General features: G+C 48.1%; 1 protein-coding gene across 2 annotated transcripts in view; it reads left to right on the top strand.

The window, feature by feature from the left end:
* The window catches only part of SIRT7 (sirtuin 7), a 421,359-nt gene that overhangs the window by 213,714 nt on the left and 181,398 nt on the right, over positions 1 to 26,247 (top strand). For both annotated transcript variants that reach the window (XM_069655301.1, XM_069655302.1), the window contains exon 8: positions 25,199 to 25,279. In XM_069655301.1, coding sequence (XP_069511402.1) covers positions 25,199 to 25,279 — 81 coding nt within the window. The remainder of the gene's footprint in view (positions 1 to 25,198; positions 25,280 to 26,247) is intronic.

The raw sequence follows: 26,247 nt of genomic DNA, 5'->3' as shown, positions 1-26,247 counted from the left end.
AAAGTACCGTAGTTACAGACATGGACTTAATGAAAGAATCATGGGTCTCGGAGTCAGCACTCCCAAAATTACTAGGTGTTCCACCCTTAAATCAGGGCTGCTTTGGGTGTAATTTCACTGTAACCTTTGTATAGCCTTCCCTTAAGGCACAGCCCGATCAGCTGACCAGTTCAATTTGCAGTCACATGATTGCACTTTTAAAATGGTGCTCTTATTACTACTAAAACGAGCGCCATTTTGGAATGAGCTTTCCACAGTACATATCTATCACAAAGTTAGTTTTGAAGTATACGGCAAACTAAAAGTGGGTAAATACCAAAATACAGGGAGGTGTGTTGAAAGCAACCATATTGTACATTTAACCATATTGGTCTGAAAAACATGTACATTTATTTTAAGTGGCTACATTTCGCAAGCCATTCATATAAACATGTTGGTGCATAAGAAATTCAGATGTTAGGCTCCTGGACCCTGTAGAGGTAAAAAAAAAAGTTCATGGCTGCCAGCATTCGTGCTGTGCAGCTCCCACTCAAAAGCCCAAGTGGGCTTTCGATTTAGCTGTTCGACTGATTAAATCTGGCCCTAGTGGACAAAGTACATATTGACTTCTACCACGCAAAACATGAGCGGCTAAATCCGCTTCTGTAGATATACTGCACTCTGTCTGATCATCCTCCCTTTAAAACAAAGTGATAGACCCAAGACTATATAGTTCGTAAATTTTAATCGTCCATCAGATGTACCACCAGCTCTTCGCCTCTGTTATGGCCTCTTGGCTTTTGAGTATTAAATGTAATCCATTTAGAATCACATTTTCTTAAGTGTCTTTCTCCATTTCTTTTTCTCTGATCTGGAATATGTATCTCAACAGAGAAGCATCACTACAGTGTTTATCCTCAACATGTATAGCCAAAAGATTAGTTGCATCTTTGTTCTTTATGGCTATGTAGTGTCATAAGATCTTTAGTGGACAAATGAAAGAGCCAATGTACATGAGGTTACAGGGACAGAGTATTGCATATACCACAAACCTCATGGTACAAAGGATCGACTCTTTAATTTCCCTAAACTTGTTTGTTGTCTTTGCCATATGCAATCTCAGTCCCTGTTAACGCCTGATTGCATATTTTGCATTTAGGGCACTTGTGCAATCCTATTTTACCTTTCATCCAATTATCTCGATTATTCTTAAAAGAATCACTTGTTGCAATTAATTCTTTAATTGACTTGGCCTTGGAAAACGTCATATTAGGATGTGATTCCACACATCTGGCTATATCTTTATCTGCTTGGAGTATAGGCCAATGTTTGTTCAAGATGGATCTGAGATTGCCTGCTTTTCTGGTGAATGCCGTAATGAACCTCACTACGTCCTCTTCTTCGGCTTCCATTTTGTTTTTCTTGCTGTTTGGAAACAGCTGTCCTCTGTCAGTGTTGGTCTTTTGCAATGTAAATGCCTCTATCTTGATACCCTCTTCCTTTGAATCGGGTGACCATGTTTATAGATTCTTCATCAAATATTTTTTTTTTTTTTGGCGCAGTTTAATTTTGCTCTCAGGAGTTCCCCCATAAAGGAATGCTTTTGATTAATGTTGTTATCTGTGATCATGTAAAGTGGAGTTTGAAGCTGTCGATTTTCTATAGTTTGCTATGTAACTGCCCTTTTTCTGGAAATAAAACGACATCTAGAAATATCAATTCTTTTTTACTCTTGGTCCTAGTTCAAGAAAATATTTACATGCTTTGAGTCCCTACTGATGTTTGATACTAGTATATAAGGAGGTCACATCCAATGATGACAGTATGTAATCATCGCAGAGCATTTCTTTAATTTTGTTTAGTGTAGATCTCCTGTATCTCTAATATACAAACTGAGGTTTTTCACAAAAGGTTGGAGAAAAATGTCAATGTACTTGGAAGCATTTTCTCTAGAGGGACCTTCTAGAGGAGACAATGGGTCTTTCAGGTGAATCTGTGGTACTCCTGTGTACCATGGGGACAACATACAGAATCAATATGGTAGGGAACTTGCTTTCTAGAACATTCTTCCCAGTCGATCAAGTTTAGATAGTTCCAATTAGTGAGCAATTCATCAAATTCTCTCTTGGTCTCCAACAACAGTGAGACTTCACATTTTTCATAACATTCAGCTTTATTTAATGTTGTCCTGCATCTTTCAGGTATACATTTCTATCCCAAAGAACTGTCCCTCCACCTTTGTCCGCTATTATAATGGAGTTGTCAGCTTGAAGATTTTCTAATGCTGGTTTCTGTTCTTTGGATAGATTCAAAGTGTTGTCTCTATTGCAGGTCGACCATTTCCTTAGATCTTTAATGACAAGTTCTTCAAAGATTTCTATATTAGTTGCATTAATGTTGGGGCAGGAAGTAGATTTTACTTTAAAACCGCTCTCTTAATATGGTCCGTTTCTATTCCATATCTCCAGGAAATTTCTGTGTTGTCCTTACTAATGTCATTACTATGATCTTCATTTGTTATGGAGTCCAATACAAATAAGGCTTTGAGATCTTTTACTGATAAAGGGTTGGTGTAGAAATATATATATATATTTTAAATATAACTTGGTGCAAGTGTTTCTTTGAATTAGTGTATGCTGAGTTCTTTGTACCTTCCTGCAGCGCTCCTAATTGTCATGATGCCTACCCCTGGGGAACCAGACCAGGTCCAGCAACCCCGGAAGCAGGCATCAAGTTATTTTGAGCAAGCCCAAAAACCCCTGCTAGGGGCTGTTTGGGTGCGGTCCTGGCACCTATGGCACCAGGCTCATATGGAGAGTCAGTCCTGGCGCCATAGGCGCCAGGCTCATAGAGTAGAGCTTACCTGATGCAGACCATGCTGCAGAGCTCCAAGCCAAATGAGGCTTGGAAAGGACTATTTTACCTAGGGACTATTTTTTTACTCGAGTTCGGCTGGGGAGGAATACTTACCTGGGACTACTTTGGAGGCTATTTAAACCACGCCTGGAGAGCAGCACACACTTCGCGTTATTCTGCATACAGCAGCGTAACGCTCACCGTGTCTGCAAGCCTGCATCCAGTCTTCTGCCACGCCCGCCTCGAGTCTGCAGCTCCTAGAAAAAGGGAGGAACAGAAAGAGAAAAGGTTAGAATAAGAGCAAAACCTTCGATCCTTACCTGAATTCCGGATCCACTGCGCCTTCGAGCTGGAAGAAAGAAGTATTTTACGCGCGCCGCCTCGCCTGCTGCAGCGCCGCGCTGAACTCACCGGCCTTCACAGCATCCTCACGATCCACCGCATCCTTCTGCACGTTCCCGCCGCACTCTGGCACCTAAGGGGAACACAAGAACAGCAAAGGTGAGCCAAGGGAATAAACAGAGGCAATAGTAACTACCCCCATAGACTTACCTGATTGCCGCCGGGGGTACTATTCCTCTTCACGGGTCGGCGCAGTCTCCATTGCATCCTCGCCGTACCCCGGCCACTAAGGGGAACAAAAGGACAACAAGGTGAGACAAAGGGACAAACAAGGGGAACTCTTCTCACCACAATAGACTTACCTAATTTTACCGCCGGAGGCATTATTCCCCGAACTTCATATTTTCTCTCCACACCCGAATAAGGGAGCAAGCAACAGGTTACATTCTGGCCTTATTTTATTGAACTGTGTAGGATAAGACAAATCCTTATCTGAACTTACTCAGCTACCACGAGGAACTCTTCGCTGGGGTCAAGGTGCAAACTGCAAGCAATCGGACAAGAGTGAAAGTCAGACATGTGAACTCTTACGAACTACATACTTTTCGGAGTCAATATTATTCTGGAACGCACCATTTCCTTGAGCCAGTGAAGCAACTGGTTATCAACACGCCCCTGCGCTCAATGCAGGATGGGGAGCTCATCTTTTCAAACCATCAGGTGAGTCTATAAGAGGGGACATCAAAGGTGATCTGTGGGGAGAACAGCGGGGGTGGGGGGGATTTACGCTCAACTCCACGGGTGGTTAATTCCCTTTCTCCATTTGCAGAAGAATATTCCTACGGGCCAAGCAAACAAAGCTAGGTGGGCCAGTCCAGTCCGTCATCTCGGCCCTACGCGTCACATTGGTGGAGACTGCAGCTGTCCAGTTCAGATCGACGCCTCTGTGGGAGCCAGGTGAGCGTAACACTAATCTCCTAGACTAAGCCTGGCTGCTCCGCCATTCTACCAAACCTAAGAGTTGGATCCCTGTACAACCAAGGTGGGCTTTTTAAAGTTCTGTTGCAGACAGTAACTTGTGTAAAACTCCCCAACAGGAATGGGCCTTAATAGGCTTCTATGGAAAGGAGAGCGATAGAAGGGGAAAGGCATATGATAACGATCATACCATGCTTGCCTCTCTGTAGACAGTTGGTGTCAAGTCCACTGTCACAGTAGATGTCTGTGCTTTTTTGTTATTTTCACAGCGTCTCTAACCAATTTGCAAATGTAGAATGGAGTCTCTAGATTCCTGGAAAGACGGCATTTCAAGCTTCCCTTTATGTGCGCACACTGGCTACGGGTTAAGGAGGCATGGACAAGATGTGTCAAGTCCCAGATGAGGCTACAAATCGTTCTCCCCTGCACAAGCTCTAATAGCATTAGAGTCCTTACCGTTGGGGCTAAAGTGTGTCCTAGGTGACCGTTGCCCTTGTTTCAGGCCTTCTCCTTTGGCCCAGGGCTACTAACTTGAATGGTGGTCAGCTAACGCACAATAGAGACCTCTGGTGGGCTCTAATGCTTTAATGTTGCCAATGGATAGACTGGTATCCGCAAACATTCCTACTATATGTACTTTTTAAAACTAGGTCCTGCTCAGTGTGTTACAACTTGATCACTTTGCAGTATTATCATACAAGAATATCAGAGAGCGGATGGGATAATGTTACCACTTTAGAATATTCGCAAGATCCGGTCCTCCATCACCTTCCACTCTTCTAAACTCTTAATATCTTCCCTCATCTTCTCCCGTCTCTTCTACTGTTCCTCTCTCCTCTTTGGACTCCTGCCTCTCATCTGATCCCCCTCAAATCCACCTACCACTCCGTACTCTGCCTCCTCGGCCCTCGCAACTCTATTTCCTCCTCTCTCTCAACTCGGCTGGCTTCCCTTCCCCTCCCAACTTAAATTTCAATTTCTCTGTTTGGTCTTCAAATCTATCCATGACCTTGCCCCCCCCCCTCCCCTATCTCTCTTCTCTCCTCTCCTTCTACACTCCCTCTCGCTCTCTCAGCTGACCTCTTTTTACTTTACCCCCGTCTCCTTGTGCTGCTTCTTGCTTCCACTCCTTTCAGCTCCTGGCCCCCCTACGTTGGAAATCTTTTTCCCCTTCCCTTTTCTACCCCATCTCCCTTCCTTCTCACTTTTTCCTCCTCTCCAATATCCAAGGAAACTGTTCTACAGATTGTTACGCTGGTTGTCTTGTTTGTTAACTTGCTTCTTCCATTATTGTATCTTGTTGTTTTATTGTAAAGCGCTTTGAATTAAAGCGCTATATAAACTTAATAAACATAATCATTAAATCTGCTGGTGAAAATACATTGTAGGGCTTTTCTGTGTTTTACTGCAGGCCACACTTGGTATATATAAAGAACCTCACTTCGAGTTTTAGTCAGCACTCTAAGTATTCAGTGCCCAACTGTGGTATTCCTCAGCTCCTCCAGCGACTGCTTCCCCTCACCCCAATTTGATCTGCCAAGTCATTGTGGGAAATTCACAGTAAAGACGGTGAGTAGTCGCAGAACTTACTGGTTCCCCCTCTCCTCCATTATTGTCAGGGTCTCACGGTCACCCTAGGTTTCAGGAGGCTGCCTTTGCTGGAACACAACCCCTAACAGGTCTCCTCTGTGAGGGTCACCTTTCCTACGAAGCCGAATCTCACCTAAATGACTATACAGGTTAGACTAAGATTTGGATGTAAGAGCAAAAATACCATCGGGTACAAACGTCAGGCTATAAAGGCAAGACAATAGTTTTAGTACAGCAGATATAATGTGCATATAACCGAAATAGCACTAACTTGTATGGCCTGGATGCTAGCCCGATTTCGATTATGGTGTACAACTGGTGGCCAAAAAACTCTGCTGTTCTGTTTGGTACTCTGCAGAACAAAACAATATTATAGAGGATGCTGCAAGAGACCTAGTTAATAAGCTATCCTAAAGGATTATGCACACCAGATACCTACAAGAAGGCTGCTCGTAAAACAAAACTGTAGTATCCACCTGGAGGAGTCGTGAAACACAACGAAAACAGGGAAGGGAAGTTAGTAGGGTTAGAAGGACCTATCCCCTGGGCGGCACAAGGATGCTCCAACGACAAGAGTACAACGTTCTTCATTGCAGAAGGGCGTTCAAAATCCAATAAGCAACGTTTTAATAACCCACAATGTCTTTAACTCCACCAGCAGCATTTGAGTGACAACTGTCCACCAAAATCCAAGAATCAATTGAGGCAAGTATGGATGCAAGGGAAATCCAGGCAGTCAGAGGATCAATAAGCATGTTTCGTTACCAGGAGGTCAGTAAAGCGCGGTACAAAAATGGGATGCAAAAACAAGGTCAATTCAGCAAAGCGAACCAGGAATCAAAAAATGGAGCAGTGACTAGGAAAAAACGCCAGAAAATTTACTTTAATAAGAAGTGCTGGCGCCATGGTAGGGAATTCCTTTGTAGACTTGTAGACTTCCAGAGCAGGAACCAATGCGGCGACACAATGTTTCACATTGGGTAGCCATGGCAACACGGGATATCAAGTGGCGTGATCGCATAGCAGGAAACAAACACTGCGCATGTCTTCGTTGCTGGACTAGGCTCCATGGCAACCACCAAGCATAATGGTGGATAAGCGGAGCGCAACAGTGTTTGCGCTGCCGATGAGACGCTCCCCTGTGCATCGTGACAATTATAAAGTTTGTAAAGAACTTTCATTTACAGTCCATTTTATTGCTTTATTTAAAAAGCTGTTCTAAAAGATAGTAAAGGTACTTGGCTGTATAAGTTGTGGAAATTCTTCTGGAACCTTGTTATTTTCCACAGGAACGTTTTCTACCTTTATCCCCTTTCCTAAATAAAGTTTATGTACTTTTGGGCACAAGGCCCCATTCAACTTAGGGTTGGACTGCTAGTGAGGGCTCCTATTCCTGTGGACTGGTTATCCAATTGCTTAACTACTACTCCAGCATGGGGTCTGGCATGGATTCATATGCGCATGATTATTCCCAGTCGTCGGGCCAGGAATCCTTGGTGAAAGAATAAAGTTTCACTTTCACTTACAAACTGCATTTCTCCTCTAAAGCAATCACTGTACTCTGGGTCATACTGCCCCCAGCCAATGACGGCTCTCTCCCTAAGCCCCTCCTATGGAAGTCATCTTCAGATTTATATTGCACGTTCAAGTCCTTGAGTATTGCTCCGTCAGCTATTCTATGTCTTTCGCGCTTTTTCAAGAAAAAGTCCTATTTTTGTCCAACGGAGCCCCTGTGCTATTTCTCTCCATCGGCCGACAAGCGGGGATCCATTTTCGGTGAATTTCAGCGCCCCTCAAGGGCAAGGATCGTTGAGTTTTCATCTCAAGTTCCAGAAGGCCATCGGACCTACTCCGCACTTCGGACCATGTCGAAAGAGAAGAAAGAAGGAAGCTTCCTTTTCAAGCTCTGTTCCAGTTGTGGACTGCGGAACGTGTTTGTAGAGGACAAACACATTACAGTGCATCTACTGTCTCCACCTGGACCACCGAGAAGGAGATTGCGAGATCTGCCTCGTGTTCAGCAAGAGAACCATGAAAGATAGTCACAGTTGACTGGTGGCGTGGCTCAGCGCCAAGGCCTCTACTCCGTGCCTCAAGCAGGGGCATGCCTCACCCAGGACTGGCCGGTCCGAAGAGCGGCCTTCTAAGTCTTTGAGGGTGCCCCATCCATAGGGGCCCAAGACAAGGCCAAGCACCGCAAGTATATTCCAGTTGGGGACGCCGCACAAGTGGGTTCCGTAATGGGCAGGGCGTGATCAACCTCACCATCTGCCTACGTCTCCAGCCATCGGTCCAGCTCCTCAAAGAAGAAATCGGCCAACCCGGCCAAGCTGCGGGAGAAGCCTAAAGTACAAGAAAAGGCGGCCGACCTGCCTAACAAGGCCCAGGCGGCACAGGAAAAATCATTGAGTAGCCGCTCTCTCGAAAGTGAAAGAGGCTGACCCGGTCAAGGTAGCCCTGGCTACACCCAGAGTGTCCTTGCCCGCGAGGCGGTAGGCCTCAACCGGGGCCATGGAGAGGACATCGGAAAAAAGGATGCTAGAACTAAGCCCGAATACAACCCCTCAGGATGCAAAAAGGGGTCTGGGTGTTAGGGAGAATTCTCAGAAATGTGCTAATTCTTCTCTACCTTAGAGACCCCCAGCAACTTTGCTGGATTTTGAGGACTTGAATTATTAACCTGGAGAGAGTGAGACTCTTTTTTTTCACACTCTCTCATGTATTTTGATGTGATTTTGATCTGTTTCTATTGGTTGTGGAGTCTGACAAACTCCATAGGCATCATCTTTTACATTGTGTTACACAGCACCTTCAGTGCAGTGGCACAGGGAAGTCTTTCAGATTTCCCAAAGGTTTAAATACCTTCTCTGGGATAAACTACTCTTTCCTAAAGCAGTAAAGTGGAATTGACTTTACTTATATTTGTAACTTTCTAGACCCAGCACACACTATCTTACAATAGGGTGCTGCAGGGGTTACTTAGTATCCCCTTTGTCTAGCTTCTCATGTAACATTTTTATGTTACCCTTTCCTCGATGAGTGGCTGGTGGCAGTGGTTTACTTTTTACTACCATTGTGTGTTTTTACCGCAGGCTGCGTTCGCAGCCACGGTAAAGCACCCATGGGTGCCATTTTTGGCAAAATGCCCCCAGTCGTCTTTTTTCGCCATTTCTTTGTGGAAAGGTCCTTCTTAAGATTTACTCTTGTGCGCCAAACCAGGTTTGGTCCCTTTGTTCATTTTGCCTTTGGCGGGGGCAGGAAGCGAGGGAGGTGTGCATAACTCCCTGTTCTTAGTCTCCTAGGAGACAGGAATGCACTATTAGGTGATTGGCCGGCTGGCTGTCTGGCAAGGACAGCCACCCTCCTGGGTGACTGACAGGTAGACTTGAATGAATGGGAGAAACCTGCATAAAAGGCAAGATATTTTGGCTTGGAAGGCAGTCGACCACTGGACGGAGGAATCCGAAGAAGAACTTGAAGAGGACATCTGCTGCAACTCCTGGACTGTTGGTTTGCCCGGTGAAGCCCTGTTGCTATGCTAAAACTCCAAATTCATATCGACAGAGAAGGCCCTGCAAGGACGACTTCTCTCCTTGAGTTGGTGGGACCAATCAACTCGAAAGTAAGCCACCTGGACATGCTCTCGGAGCTGGTTGAAATTCCACTGCAGTTAATGCTGGAACGGAATAGCCAGGGAGAGGAACACCAGATTGTGTGTTTTGCTTTGAAGCTGGCCAAGAGCTCCAGGAAGATCCTCCGGACTCCCAGGAAGCAGGACTAACCGAGCATGAGCCCCCTCAACAGAATGCGGGACCCCAGTTGCCAGGAAAGCCCATCTCGACAGCCAGGAACCGCAGTGTTGCTATTTGCGTTAGACACGAGGAGCTGAAACACCGAAGTGCCACTTCGAAGATTGCCGGTTCCGAGCGTGACCGTCCCATTGCAGGGCAGGAGTCCCCAGAAGTCCTCCCTCTTGTCCCCACGACTGGGGCCCAGGAACACCAGGATCTGGAGAAGTCATCTGCTGCACTTTTCTTCAACCTAAAGGTACTGTAAAGTCTGAGAGAACTTACTTCATTGTGCCACCTTGCTTGTCCTCATTGGAAACTTGTCTCGGTTGCTCTTGTAGAGTTGCCAACAGCTTCTTTAGTTCACAAGCCTAATCAGCTTGTTGACCTACTTTGAATTTCTTCCGATTCTACAAAGACGCCTAAAACATTGTGCAATACTTTTACTTACCTGTAAGAAGTGCTTCAGTTCACCTTGACTTTTGCTAACTTAACATTGGCTGGCCTTGGCTCCCTGAATGACTCTTCTCTCCTCTGCTTAGGTGTTGTCTTCTAAATTAACTTTGCTGTACTTACTTGCATAAGAATTGTGTGATCGCTTGTTTTGTTCCTAAATCCGATTCTACAACACTGCGACAGTGATATATTAATGTCCCCAGCACCCTAACTATTGAAGTCACCTGAGGGTGTAGGTAGTGTCTGTGGGCCATCCCAAATGGGTACTTACTGATTTAGAAATATTAAAAGTGTGTATTTTTGAAGTGTATTTGAGTGTTGTTCTTATATTGCCCCTTCTGAAGAAGGCTTACTCTGACTGTTAAATTAATAATTGTTTAATCAAGAAACCTTGTGTGTAAAAGTTTATTTGAATACTTGTCACAATGCATCTCTGTGTCACTCCCCTACAGCTCACATTGACCCCTCTTGAGATGAGCCTGGCTGCTCAACATGCTACCAACCTGTGTATTACAGACTTATACCAAAGGTTGGGTTCTTAGTGCCAGGAGGTCAGGGTTGTTGTAGTGCACCAAAAGGGTACTGCATACAATTCTGCTTAGCACGGAGCAAGGAGTCCTCCAGGGCAAGTCCTGCGCCAAGGAACGGATGTTTCTTCCTCGGACAAGGAAAACAAGGAGTCTATATATACGATCCATGAGGAGTTGGGACACGACGGAAATGCAGACGGCGCGGGGCCTATTGGGCCTACCGCCCCAACTCCAAGAGATGTATCGCTGGACATCCTCTCGGCCCTGCACACATTGGTGTCGGAAATTCAGAAAAGGATGCCCTGGACCCATTGGACCCGGATCAACCTCGGGTGAAAGAGGAAGCGCCACCCAGCACCGCCTCACCAGGACACTGGGACAGACACGGCCACGACAGACGATGAGGTGTGATTTCATGCCATGGTCGTCAGAGCGTCCAAGCTCTTATAGCTGGCACTCGAAGAGACAAAAAAGGATTTCCTCTACCAGAAACCAGAGGCAAAAAGGAAGACCATCATGGCTGTGCCACTCCTGCGCGACATTTGGGAGGAGGTGGGCCTGGCCTTGATGAAGAACCCAGCCACGGCCCCATCCAAGCGGAATAGGCTAGAGAAAAATATGGAGTGCCGGAGTCCGCACCCAGGTGCCTACGGTCAAAACCGTCGCCAGACTCTGGTATCGGCGGCTACGAGAAAGAGATCTAACTCCTCGTCAGAAGAAGTTGGATGCCATGGGGAGAAGAATCTTCTACTCTGGCGTTGACAGTCAAGGCGGCCAACACACTGGCGATCCTGGGCAGGTACGACTGAGAACTCTGGTACAAACTGGTCCCGATTCTGGAATTTCTGCCCAACGACAAATGGATAGAGGCGATCTCCCTCCTCCAGGAAAGGGAGGTGGGGTCGGACCATGCCATCACGGTGGCCCTGGATATCGTTTACACAGGCTTCCGACAGATGGGGAACAGTGTCTGCCTCTGTCGTCGAGGCTGGCTGAAGGCAACCAATTTCTGCCAGGAGGTCCAGACGATAGTACTGGACATGTCCCTCGACTGGGACAACCTCTTCAGGAAGACCGTCGACGAGTCTTTACAGGCAATCAAGACTGATACAGAGTCGGCTCGTGTCCTGGGCCCACTTTAGCAGCACTACCCTTCTTCGTGACTCCGGCGGTAAGTCCAGCAGACCGACGAAGGGTTTCGGTGGAGGTTCCTCATTATATCCTTAACCCTCCAAGTCTACGAACCAGGAGGCCTACAAAGGCCGTTCCAAGGCTTTCGGTGGAGATGGTCTAAGCCATTGTCGCTCCCAATGCGGGACGCGGGTGCTGAAGCAGGACTGAACCGGCCAGGACATTTGGCCCCCACCCATGGACCCGACAGATGGTTGCTGCCTGCTCTCCACCGACAGATAGGTGCTGGATGCTCTCACCCACGGACATACCCTTGAGTTTCAGCAAAAGTGTCAGCGGATCCCTCTGGTGGCCTGGCAGGAACAGCACATCCTCCGCTCCTGTAGGAGGTACAGGCCATGCTACGAAAGGGGACGAAAAGAGCTAGTTGTAAGACTACTCCAGTGCTCCGGATTCTTATCCAGATACTTCTTAGTAAAGAAGACCAGGGGCTGGCGGTCCATTCTAGACCTTTGGTGTGTCAAGTACCTCAAGTCCCAAAAATTCAGAATGGTTACATTGCAGCATGTGCTCGGCCAACTGGAGCAAGGAGACTTATTGACGTCGCTGGATCTGGAGGACGCATACTTACACGTCCCCATTCACATTAGGAATCAGACGTTCTTGTGCTTCGTAAGTGCAGGATAGACGCTACCAATTCAAGGCCCTCCCTTTTGGCCTGAAATCGACTCCCCGGGTGTTTACGAAGTGCCTGGCACCAGTAGCTGCCCATTTACATCTACAGGGGATTCAAGTGTACCTGTACCTAGACGACTGGCTCATCTGGGCCAAGTCGAGGGAAGTAGCCGTTGAACACACAGAGAGGACCGTCCGGCTGCTGACAGATCTGGGGTCCTCCATCAATTATCCCAAATCCTGCTTGACACCATTGAAGAATGCACTGCTCCTGGTGCCAGGCTCAACACAGTCACCTGCCTGGCGTCGCCCTCGGGAGACAGGGTAGCGGCCATACTGGGGAAGGTGCAATGGCTGTTGTCACTGAACAATGCCAAAGTGAGGGCCATCAAGTCGCTGCTCGGTATGATGTCATCATGCATCTACCTTATCCAACTCTGCAGGTTACAGATGCGACCTCTTCAGGAGTTGCTGAACGCTTGCTTGGGTGCAAGTGTCTGGAAGCTTCACAAACATCCCTCTCGATGAGGAGTTCTGTCTGGCCATAAGGTAGTGGGGCATCCACGCCAACATCGCCCGGGGCACAGGGTTTCAAAACCCCCCCATACCAGGAGATGGTCACCGCGGACGCTTCCCTGGAGGGCTGGGGAGCCCACACCGGACATCTGCACGCCAGAGGCCTGTGGGTGCTGGAGGAGAAGGATCCCCACATCAATATCCTGGAGCTCCGGGCATTGTTCTGGGCGTCCCTAAAGGGCAAGGTGGTGAGGATCTTCATGGACAACACCACCACAATGTTCTACATCAGGAAGCAGGGGGGCACACGATCCCCAGTGCTCTCCAGAGAGGTGCAGGATTTGCGGCACTGGGCCGTCAACCAAGAGATGTTCCTCATCCCAGTTCACCTAGCGGGAGTCAAGAACACCATTGCAGACTCCCTCAGCAGGGAACTGCGCTCCTGCCACAGGTGGACCACATCTTCCTCAAGTGGGGCAGACCCCAGATCCATCTGTTTGCGACGGCGGTGAACTCCAAATGACAGCCATTCGCCAGCAGGTTCCACCAGCCGAGGAGCATGGAGGACGCATTCTCCCTCCCGTGGGAAGACCTTTTCCTATACGCGTTTCCTCCGTTGCCTCTCCTGCTGCAAGTCATCAATCAATTCACAGTGCTGATGCTGGATGATATTCGTCGCCCTGGCATGGCTGAGGCAGATTTGGTACCCGGACCTTCTTAGCCTGTCAGCGTCGCCTCCGGTCAAGCTGCCAGTGGTCACGAATCTGCGTACCAGAGAAGAGGGTGCATTCACACACCACGACCCAGGATCGCTAAACCTGAGGGCTTGGCTTCTGCAGCCCAAAATTCGGAGAATGCAAGTTGCCGGCGGACTGCAGGGAGGTCCTTGCCAGAGCGTCATCGACTCTTAAGTGCTACGGGCACAAGTGGAAACGGTTCGCTACGTGGTGCTAGTCAGAGAAGGTCAACCCTCTGAGGGTCACGGCCCCACAGATTCTTCCATACTTGTTGTCCTTGGCCAAGGCGGGGCTGGCGCATGCCTCTATCAATCAGGTCACAGGACGATCTTCTCTTTGGTCCCATCATCTCATCAAGGAGTTCCTCAAAGGACTGTTTCGATCATTCCCACCGGTGAAGGCTCCTGCCTCAACGTGGTGCTGACGAGGCTTATGGGGGGCCCCCCCCTTTGAGCCTTTGCATGAAGCCCCTCTCGATTTCCTCTAACGGAAAACTGATTTCCTCGTGGCCATCATTTGAGCCAGGCGGGTTGGTGAGATACAGGCCCTATCCTGCACAGTCGTATCTGACTTTTTCACGTGTTGAGGGTGGTGCTGCGGGTGCACCCCTCCTTCATTCTAAAGGTTCTGTCGGAATTCCCCCTCAACAAGCCTTTGGTGTTGCCTTTGTTCTTTCCGAAACCTTCGTCATTGGCCGAGAGGACTTTGCACACTCTGGATGTTGCTTATGTTCTGAAGTTCTACGTGGCACGCACAGAGTTTCCTGGTGACGGCTCAACTGTTCGTGAACTTTGGTCCTGTGAATGCCTTGTCCAAGGCTTCCATCTTCAGGTGGCTCCCTGGCTGCATCACACACTGCCATCGGTTTGGCGAACCGACTGCTGCCCCGCCGTCTGACAGCCCATTCCACCAGAGCGATTGTTGTGACAACAGCGTTCCTGTTTGGTGTGCCCCTGCTGGACATCTGTGGGGCTGCTGCGTGGAGGTCCACACACCCCTTCACAAGATTCTACTGCGTCGACAGGGATTCCCGAGAGTAGTCCAGGGTCGTCCAAGCAGTGCTACATAAACTGTTCGCTTAAAGGTGAGCCTGTTCTGGAGGTAACAGTATTTGCTTCTGTTGAGCCTTGCCACCTCGCGTGGTTGTGTAATGTTGTACTGCTATGTTCTTTATTCATGAGAATGTGAATCCATGCCAGACCCCATGCCAGAGAAGGAACACTTTACTTACCTATAACTATTGTTCTCCAGCCTGGGTCTGGCATGGATTCAGATGCAAACCCTCCCTCCTGCCCCTCTGCGGCTCTACTTGGTCATACTGCCACTTTACGTACTATTAAATCTGAAGATGGCTGCCAGAGGGGCTTATGGAGAGGGCAGTCATCCCTGGGGCAGCATGACCCAGAGTACAGTGATTGGTTTAAAGGAGGAATACAGTTTGTAAGTGAAAGTGAAACTGTTTTTTTCTTTTACAGAGCGTTCCTGGCCTGACAACAGGGAATATTCATGAGCATGTGTTTCCATGCCAGACCCATGCTGGGGAACAATAATTGAAATTGATATTTTATTTCTATCGTGCTCGTACACAAGTGTTTCAGAGCGCGCCAAGGAAAGGGAGGGGAATAGGGGAGAACAAAACAACGATCTTGCTAGGCCCAGTGACATTGAGAACGCGCAAGTGCATGGGAGAGGGGAAGGGGAAACGTGCATGCAAGGTGGAGAAGTGGAAAGTGCAGTGCAAAGGAGAAACAGATATAAATAATAAAGGCAACAAACGATGGTAGTTCAGCCAGCAAGTGACAGGTCTGATAAGTGCAGGAAGAAAAATAGGGGAGACTGTATGGGTACAGATACAGACCCCAGTGCAAGGGGTGCCCCAGAGGCAGTGTGGGAGGGTGGCAGGGTGAGCTTGTACCTGGGCCCGGAGGACAGAGGGTGACCAGGTGCACAGTGCCAAGAGAGAACAGATCAGCAGGGGGAGGTGGAGCGAAGGCCGAAGCAGAGAGGAAGGTCTTGAGGTGTTTACAGGCCCAGAGATGGTTCTCCTCAAGTTTTAGAATGGCAGGGAGGCTGTTCCAGAGGTAGGCCCCAGCCTCCCTCTTCTTTCTTTGAAAAACGACTGACCCTGAGGGAGTTGTAGGTAGAGGAGCAAAGCGCTCGAAACGGGAGGTATTTGCAGAGGGATAGCTGAAGGTATTGTGGACCCAGGCCCCTTGTGGACAATGCAGAGGGTTCTGAATTTAATCCTTGCATCCACTGGTAGCCAATGGTGAGTTTTCAGAGCTGGAGAGATACGATCCGTGTGCTTGAGGCCAAGGACAAGTCTCGCAGTCCTGTTCTGTATTAGTTGCAGAGGGCGGAGAGTAGAGGCAGGTAGATTTACAAAAAAAGGCTGTTACAATAGTCCAACCTAGAGAGAGACAGAGCTTGGAAGACATTGAGCTTCTGGGGGAAGTAGTGGAAAGGCAGAGTACCTCTGAGGAGGTGCAGTAGGAAGTTTGACTTTTTAGAGACATCAGAGGTGTGGGCGGAGCAGGAAAGTGTGGAGTCAAAGATGACCCTGAGGTTCTTAGCTTTGCAGGTCTGGGTAGGAGGGCCAAGGCAGGCCGGCCACAGAGTGAGGGGAAAGGATGGTGAAGGTGTGCCGATGAGGAGGATATCCGTCTTGCTGGTATTCAGACAAAGACCTTTGGCGGCACACCACTGTTGCATGGCAGTTAGGCAATCGGAGATGAGAGAGGGAGAGGAGGAGGCCGAGGGCAGCCTGAAAATGAGTTGTCGTCAGCGTAGCACTGGAAATTTGAGCAGAAAATGGCAATGCAGTGGGCGAGAGTTTGGAGGTATTGGTTGAAAAGCTAGGGCGAGAGTTTAGACCCATGGGGAACACCACAGGTAGAGAGGAAGATAGACTATAGGAAGGACCCAAGATGGACCTGGGAGGGTCGATCAGAGAGGAAAGAGTTTGGCCATGCCAGAGCCTGATCAGTGATACCCAGGTTATCACAGAGACTGTTGAGCAGAATGGTATGGTTGATCATGTATAAGGCAGAAGAGAGATCGAGTAGGATGAGGACAGAGGGAATGTTAGTCAAGGTTGGAGAGCAGATCTTCAGATGTTCAGGGGATCAGTTTCCATGCTTCTGGCAACTCTGAAGCCAGACTGGTGGTCATGGAGACAGTCAACAGAATTAGAATGATGGTTAAGCTGAGAGATGGGCAGCTTTTCCATGAGTTTGCCTAGAAAGGGAGTAATGGAAATTGGGCGATAGTTAGCCGGACAAGAAGGATCAGCTTTAGGTTTCTTGAGAAGAGGATGCACAAGGGTGTGTTTGAGAGGGGAGGGGAAGGATCCTGAGGCAAAGGAGTGGTTGCAAAAATCAGCAAGGGCCGGAGCGAGGGTGTCAATGTGGTCCTTGATGGTTTTAGAGTAACAGGGATGAACCGGTTTTGACAAGGCTTTCATAGATCGGACTTATCTAGCGACCTCATCCGGGGAGAAAAGAGGAAAGGACGAAAAGGAGGGTGGGGGTGTGGCTGAAGGAGGGTCAGCAAGCAGAGACGGAGAGGGGTGGAGAGGGTGGACAGGATATCCTGGGTTTTTGAGATAAAGTGAGAGGCAAGGGCATTGAAAAGAGCCTGGGAGGCAACAGGAGGGGTATAGACTGCTGCAGTGTTGGCCAGCTCCTTGCACATTTTAAAGAGTTTGGCCGAGTTGTTAGATGCCGCAGACACACGAGCTTGAATGTGGACTCTCTTCTTGGTGAGGACAGAGTCGGTATTGCCTTTGGAGCAGGCGACAGGGCAGTTTGTCAGAGGATGCCCTCCATTTTCTCTCAGCCGCCCTACACTTGCGTTTAAGTCAAGTTAGGTCGGAGTCATACCATGAATTGCACTTGGCTTTGGACTTCAAACGGATCCTCATGACAGGGGCAAGAGCTTCAAAGAGTATCAGAAATTGAAGAGTAGAGCAGAGACAGGGCTATGTCAGGATGTGAGACAGCCAGTTGTGGAGGGGTTGGCGGGGGGGTTGGGTTTCAGAGAGAGAAGGTTGTGGCGAAAGCCTCAACTGAAACACACTTCATGGGCCGGATGTCCGAGAAGTTAGGTGGCAGTGTTGGGATAGGCTTGGCTTGGGGGGGGGGGGAGAGGGAGAGATGAGAGGAGGGAATGATTGCTCCAGGAGAGAGGAGTGGTCAGAGGGATGGAGGGGGGGGGGGGGAGTTCAGTTAGAGGCAACTAACTTGTTCCTTACCTTCCTTTCAGGTGTATATGTGAATTGTATGCATTTTTATAATCAAAGGTGACTTTAGAGTGTTGTGTGATATCATTACCTGCTTGACACTCATTTTCATAGTGTGTTTTTGGGCCTTTAATAGAGTATTGTTGTACTTACTGTCTGTGTAATCATTGTGTGTTTCACTGCAAGGTCCATTGTGGACATCTGACCCCACTCGCCTTTCCTGAAATTTTGCCTTGACCACTCTCCATGCTTACCTTGATTGGGTTTCGCTAAACACTCGGGAGTTCCCCTGTTCACTATAACTAGGGTGGCCTCCTGAAATCCATCTTAGTAGAGCAAGGGCCATTCAATTGTGTAATGTTAGCACCTGTTTTATATGGATGTATCTAGTATAACATGTAAAGCTACCTAGAATATTTTTCTTCAATGAGTTTTCAGTTGTCAGAAGAGAGCAGAAACGGCCATAAAAACATGCCAACAAATGGGAGAATAAGTGAAAGTTACACATGTACATCTCCAGATGGAAGTTGATTCAACAGCTTTAGCCTTTCATGTGTTGTTCACTCCATATTTGGCCTGTGGATCATCCCTTATTTATTTATTTTGACATTTGTTAAGCGCACCGAATCAGGGGGCATCTGGGCGCTGGTTACATGGAAAGCTTAGTTGTAACAGGTTACAGGTCAGGAAATGCAGTATTTACTTTCATTACATTGTGTACATTAGTTAATTACATTTACATTTGTAGCATTGGTTACAGTCAAGGTTGCAGGAGAAAGGTATTTTGTCTATCGTGACATTTCGAAGGGATTGTGTCCTCCAACGTATTCCTTATCTATGATATTTGTATCTCCAGCTTGCTAGCCTCGGAAACATTTTTTCCCAGTAGAGGGCGCTGTGCGTCGACGTCCGTCGAGTAGGTGTTCCTCGACAGCCACCGTATCGACGCCGACGTCATCATGCATATAAATGGCCACGCGCAGCGTCCGTTGCTCAGTTCCGTTTTTCCGCGCTTCGTGTGCCTCGGAATACCGTTGCTCAGTTCGTCAGTCGAAATATATTCATATTTCCTCGAGAAAACCGACTCGTACTCGATGGCTTCCTCCTCCGACCCGACGACTCCTCGGTCCGGTTTCAAAAAATGCAGAGACTGTGGGAAGAAAATGTCGTTGACGGTCCCTCACAGGATCTGTTTGTGGTGTCTGGGAATCGAACACAGGTGTTCGGAGTGTGAGGAATGCCTATCCATGACGGCGAAAGCCTTGAAGGAGCGTAAGGGGAAGCTCGAGAGAGGTAAGTCAGTTTTAACTTCCTCGAAAGTTTCCGCGGTAGAGTCGAGACATTCGTCTCCTCACCGTCAAAAGCATTCTCAGTCTAGGTCTCGAAGCGACTCCCACCACTCGTCGAGGTCTAGACACTCGAAAAAGAGACGTAGAAGATCTCCTTTGTCTTCTAGTTCCCCTGAAAGAGTACATTGCCCCACAAAACACAGCTCTCAGGCTGAGTGGGAGGAATTCAGAAAAAAGATGCTAAGCGTCTTCGAGAAAGCGGCCTCGACCCCCTCGAAGTCAGCTGAGGGTGATACCCCGGGTGAAAAGCCCAAAAAATCTAAACGCCGCGAGTCGAAGCACCCAGCGAAAGAGTCGACCCGAAAGCGCCATGAGCCATCGGGAAGTAAAGCATCTTCGACGCCATCGTCGAAAGCCCCTTCGAAACATAGATCGGCGCCATCGACGCCGTTATCTAAGGGTTCTTCGACGTATCCGTCGATCGAGTCGGCGTCGGTGTCGACGCCGATAAAAGAAAAACCCACGGCTACTCCACAGCCAACGGTTACACCGAGAGCCTCCGACACGACGTCGAGAATGTCGTCGACATCCTGGAGAAGGATTCCGATCCGCTCGAGTTCTTCGAGGCCTCTTCCAGTTTTCTCAACGCCTTTGTCGGCACCTTCGAGGATTTTTACATCGGCGTCGACGACATCGACCTTTTCAAGGCCACTGATGATGGCTCCCTCTGCTTTAGAGATGGGTTTTATACCATTTCACAGGCCAGAGCATCTCCCCTTCACTTCAATTAATGAAGAAAGGGAAGATTCTGATCAAGAAAGGCGTTTTGGGCTGCAGAGGACCACATCACCTGAACCAGAGACTTTTGCCTCTGAGGAAAGAAGGTTGAAAGACCTTCAGGATGCATTACAGGAAGCAGGTGGCCTAGACACTTCCCCAGAAGTGGAATTTGTCAATCCAGACCCAGGGAAACATGCTGAAACCCCTTATAGAACCCTAATGTCAAGAATTATGGAGTTCATGGGTTGGTCTGCGCCTTCACCTGTTTTTCAACAGGATGACCTCACAGATATTCTGGATAAAGGTCCACAGGAGGATCCTGTGGTTCCCTTTCATTCTGCTTTACAAAGAAAGATTTTAACTAACTGGAAAACTCCTGAAGTTGTCCCTGTGGTTAACAATAAGTTGTCAGCGAAATATAGGGTATCTGCTGCTGACCCGGAATACCTATCTAAGCACCCTACTCCAGAGAGTCTGGTGGTCCAGGCTGCAACTTCATCAGGCAGTACATCTGCATACCCCACTGCTCCACAGGATAGGGATGATAAAAAATATGATGCCATGGCTAAGAAAGTCTTCTCGGCCTGTAGCATGGCTTTAAAATCTATTAAGGCGACTTGTATGCTCGCTAGATTCAGCCACAGTCTTTGGGAGTGTGCTTCATCAGCGGCTGACTGCCTCCAGGAAGGAGAAGAAAGGGACGCATTTTTAAATATCATCAGAGATGGTAAAGATGCAATGTGTGAGTCCCTTCAAACTGGACTTGATTCTGCTGACAGTATCAGCAGGGCCATGGCGGCAAGTACCACAATCCGCAGGCATGCGTGGTTGAGAAAGTCCGGCTTTGCTTCTGACGTACAGGCCAGACTTTTAAATATGCCCTTTGACGGCTCTTCCCTGTTTGGTAAAAAGGCGGATGACAGTTTGAAAAACTGCAAACATCTAAAGCAGTAGCCAAGTCACTAGGAGCTGCAATCCGCCAAACTAATTTTCGTCCCTCGGGATCCTCTTGGAGAGGAAGGTCCTATCGCTATTATTCCTCATATGGAAGAGGCAAAGGACAGCTGGCTCAAAGAGGCCAAGGAAAATTTACCCGTGGTGGACCGGGTAGAGGAAAGAAAGCCGCAGGAGTCGCTTTACCTTCGGCAACTGCATCAGCCGCTCCCAAACCACTCTGAGGTCTCCCATCACAAGACACCTGTAGGGGGCAGCTTAACTCACCATCGGACGGAATGGCAGGCTATTACGTCAGATGCTTGGGCATTGGAGACAGTTGCCCAAGGTTACTGCCTGCCTTTTCTACGCATCCCTCAGAGCCATCCACCGGGGAACAGCTCTCTGAAAGTGCCGGATCCACTCCTCTTGCAGGAAATTGTAGACCTGCTAGAGAAAGGTGCCCTAGAACCGGTACCTGTAGCGGACAACAAGGGCTGGTACTCCCCCTACTTTCTCATACCAAAGAAAGACTGAGGACTGAGACCCATCCTGGACTTACGAGAATTGAACAAGTTCCTCAGGAAGGACAAGTTCAAGATGGTAACTCTCTCTCAGATCCTTCAGGCCCTCCAGCTTCAGGACTGGTTGGTATCTCTGGACCTTCGGGATGCTTATTTCCATGTGCCAATCCATCCCAAGCACAGGAAGTACCTGAAGTTCGCAATTGGCAACTCTCATGATCAATTTCGAGTTCTGCCATTTGGGCTGACCTCCGCCCGAGGGTCTTCACCAAGCTAATGTCAGTTGTGGCTGCAAATCTAAGGAGGGAAGGGATTCACGTCTACCCCTACCTGGACGATTGGTTGATCAGAGCAGTTTCTTCGGAACAAGCTCGGATCCAACTAGATTATGTCTGCCACTTCCTTCACAAGCTGGGCTTCTCCCTCAATTTAAAGAAGTCACAGATGATACCATCACAGAGACTCCAGTTCATTGGAGCAGTCCTGGACACGTCCCTGGGAAAAGCCTCGCCACCAAAGGTGAGGGCTCAAGATATTCTGCAGATGGTCACCAGATTTCAAAATGCCCAACGTCTCCCAGCCTACGACTTTTTGAGGTTGCTAGGCCTCATGGCATCCTGCATATCCCTTGTGCCAGAGGCTCGCCTGAGAATGAGATCCCTTCAGTGGGCACTGAGGACTCAGTAGTCACAATTCTCAGGGAGGATGACAGATCTCCTCCGGATTCCAGACAAGGTAGCCCACGACCTTCAATGGTGGGCCTATCCAGACAACATCTTGAAAGGAGAACTGTTTTGGCAACCATGGCCGGAGATAACAGTAGTCACAGACGCCTCACTCACGGGGTGGGGAGCCCATGCCAATGACTTGACCATCAGCGGTCGTTGGTCTCCATCGGAGTCCAGACTACACATCAACCTGTTGGAGCTGAGAGCCATCAGACTGGCACTGAAGGCTTTTCTGCCGTCTGTATGGGGGAGAAACGTCCTGATAATGACGGACAATACAGTGGCCATGCACTACCTCAACAAACGAGGAGGCGTAGGGTCACTGCCACTGTGCAGAGAGGCGATGCAACTCTGGTTTTGGGCAATTCAGGAAGGAATCTGTCTATCGGCAATTCACCTAGCCCGGAGAGAAGAACTTGACAGCGGACGCTCTGAGCAGGCAGAACACAGTCTCCCACGAGTGGGAGATAGCTCAGGAAGTCCTTCAAGAGATCTTCGCCCTTTGGGGAACCCCTCAAGTGGATCTGTTCGCCACCAGTATCAACAGGAAGTGCGACAGATTTTGCTCAAGGGAATTTCCCCCCAGAGGAGCTCTAGGAGACGCGTTCGTAGTAGACTGGGAGTTCCCACTTCTGTACGCGTTTCCTCCGGTCCCTATCATTTCTCAAATGATCAGGAGGTTGAGAAGGTTTCGGAAGACCATGATCCTAATTGCCCCGGATTGGGCCAGGAGAACGTGGTACCCGGACCTTCTGGACATGTCCATCCATCCTCCAATTCGTCTACCGTACAGAGAGGATCTTCTCTCGCAGAAGGGAGGTCAGGTTCTCCATCCAGCCATCAAGACCCTCAACCTTCACGCTTGGTATCTGAAAGGTTGAGGTACAAGGATTGGGACCTTCCAGATGACGTCATGGAGGTGTTGCTTTCGGCCAGAAGGCCAGCAACTAAAACTCTATACCGCTGCCGTTGGAATACATTTTGCAGCTGGTGCAGAGAAAAGAATATCGAACCCTTTTCATGTGGTATACCTGCGGTGTTATCCTTCTTACTTTATTTGGCAAATTCAGGCCTTCAAGTTGACACTATTAAGGGCTATCTCGCAGCGCTATCGATCTTTAAGCGCACTGCAGAGGAGCCATCGTATTTCAAAATTCCATTGGTAATACAATACCTGAAAGGTCTAACTAATGTTTACCCTCCAAGACCATTCCAAGTTCCCTTATGGGACTTAAATCTAGTTTTAAACTTCCTAAAGGGTGCTCTATTTGAACCACTCCACTCTTGTTCATTGAAGTTTCTCACCCTCAAAACTGTTTTATTGGTAGCATTAACATCTGCTAGAAGGGTTAGCGAGATACAAGCCCTATCTTGTAAACCTCCTCATACAATTTTTCACAAGGACAAAGTCGTTCTATAGGTGAAGCCTAACTTCCTCCCAAAGGTAGTTTCTGAATTTCACATTACTCGGAAGATTACTTTACCTTCATTCTATCCTCCTCCCCATCCGGGGAAAGAGGAAGAGAGACTACACAGGCTGGACCCTAAGCGAGCCTCGAGTTTTTATATCAGTAGACTTGCTAAAATTAGACAAGCAGACCAACTCTTTGTAGGTTACGCAGGACATAAGTTGGGATTACCAATAACCAAACAAACCATCTCCAAATGGATTATTTTAGCCATTATGGAATGCTACAAACTGGCAGGGAAAGAGCCCCCTCAAAATCTAAGGGCTCATTCGACCAGGGGTATCGCAGCCTCCTCAGCTCTTCAAAGAGGGGTACCAATTAGAGACATATGTGCGGCTGCCACATGGTCGTCCACACATACCTTTAACAAATTTTATAGCCTGGATTCCTCCTCTAGTCAAGAGACTAGATTTGGCAAAGCTGTGTTACACTCTGTTCATTCTTAAAGAGTAATATGGCATCTCTTACTCCCGCCTCCAATCACATACCACTGCTATGGGAGTCTATCATAGATAAGGAATATGTCGGAGGACACAATCCCTTCGAAGAACAAGTTACTCCTTACCTTGTAACGTTCTTTCGATGGGATGTTCCTCCGACGTATTCCTTATCGCCCCTCCCATCCATCCCCGCAGTAACATTTCCCTTGTGGTTGCAGCTTACGCTCCTTCAAGGGTAGTAACCATTCATGCAATAACTACCTTACTCTACAAAACGGAACTGAGCAACGGACGCTGCGCGTGGCCATTTATAGGCATGATGACGTCGGCGTCGATACGGTGGCTGTCGAGGAACACCTACTCGACGGACGTCAACGTACAGCGCCCTCTACTAGGAAAAAGATTTTCCGAGGCCAGCAAGCTGGAGATACAAATATCATAGATAAGGAATACGTCGGAGGAACATCCCATCGAAAGAACGTTACCAGGTAAGGAGTAACTTGTTCATCTAGCTTGAGTTTAGTTGGATTTAGGGGTCTTGTGAGAATAGCCAGGTTTTAATGCCTTTACGAAAGGACCAGTAGGAAGTATCGGATCATAAGGCTAGTGGGAGAGTGTTCCATAGCTTGGGAGCAATCAATGGAAAGCTGCTCTCCCCTCTACCCCCCGCTTTCTGCCGCTTGTATCTGGGGATGACAAGTGAGTGGGAGTAGGCTTCATGGGTAGGTCTGGTTGATTGGGCCTGAGTGATTTTCCTGGACAAGTAGGTAGGTGTGGTGTTGGAAAAGCATTTGTCGGTCAGTGCTAATGTTCTGAATTTAATGCGTTCTCAGACCGGGAGCTAGTGTAGGTTACGTCTGGCTGTGGAGATATAGTCGTTTTTGGAGATGTTTTTCGAGCTGCTCTTATAGGCGTTATTTTGGATAATCTGCAGTTTTTTTTTAATTATCGGCAAGGATCTTTATTCCCACTTCACCCCAGTACTTCTGTGGCCCCTGATGCACACATATTAGCTCTGAGGGTTCTGGTTTAATTATTTTATATGCCACTGCTCAGCTGCTGGGCTACTACTTCCTGTCTCTTTGCCAAAGGGCACTATTTACAGACTAGTCTGAAAAGCTAATGTGAGAATGCAGGCTTCTAATGGAAGCGTAATGCCTTCTGTGAATGTATTTCTATTGGAGTGCAGCTTTCTGAAGCTACTTTTGTTGTTGCAGGTTTTGAAGAAGTATGCTTGCCTGTGGTGCATGAACAGACCGCACAGTCGCCGTCCCAAGCTCTACATTGTGAACCTGCAGGTAATGTAACATGCTAGTATATGTGCTGCAGGGACTTGGTGGGGAAGGTTCTGGGATGTGGGAATGGGTTTTATATAGTGGGAAATTGAGGACCTGGAGGGAGGGGGTTAGGGCCTCCTAGATGTCCAGAGTGCTTTTGCCAGTGATGTCTGGAGTAGAGGTGGGAAGGCTGTGGCGAGGAAGTGTTTCTGAAGACTAGGGTGTGTCGCCTTTGATGAGGAAGCTAGACTCCGGACAATGTAGAAAATGAGATGACATGCAAATGAGGGCAGGAGTTTGTGGGGTGAGGTGATGGCCTGGGAAAGAAGATTGAGCTCAGGAGGAACTTGCAGTGCAGGGTAGTCTTACTGTGTGAGCAGAAGGCGAGAGGTTGCAGTTTTAGGGTTGGTGGGGATTTTGGGTAATAGAAGGTGGGTACCTGGGTATGGAACAACATTTTGTGGAGAGATTGGGCTCTGGGGCACTTGAGGGAGAAAAGTGCAGGGGTGTTAGGATGGACTTCCAAAATCATCCCATCGGATGGTGGGAAGATTTTGGAAGGCCCCCCTGTTTTATGGTAAACGGGGAAGAAACTGAGAGGTTAGCCAAAACCCAGTCAAGGAAAGGTAGCTGAGCAGTCCAAGGCTTACTCTCAGGAAAAGTGTGAGGGTGGTCTTGGGCTACAATGAGTCGACACTGAACAGCACCAGTAATTCAGGTTTGACAATAGGTAAATATTGGGCCTTTATGTACACACTAAGCATATACAAATCACAGGTAAATATTGGCACATAAAGCCATATAATAATAATTTGCGTGTATATAGTGCTACGAACCCTCAGGCATCTGAGTGCTGCTTAATAATTCCCATGGTGTGTGGTGCTATAAACCCATATATACATTAATGATTAGGAGAATAATATTTCATATTATTCAATTACCAGTGCAATACAGGTGTGTATTCAGATGCAAGAATAAATAGGTTGACC

Source organism: Ambystoma mexicanum, chromosome 3q, assembly GCF_040938575.1.
Source record: "Ambystoma mexicanum isolate Mex_15411 chromosome 3q, UKY_AmexF1_1, whole genome shotgun sequence".
Lineage (NCBI taxonomy): Eukaryota > Metazoa > Chordata > Amphibia > Caudata > Ambystomatidae > Ambystoma > Ambystoma mexicanum.
Note: the sequence above shows the minus strand (reverse complement) of the source record. Positions and strands in the feature narration are given on the sequence as shown.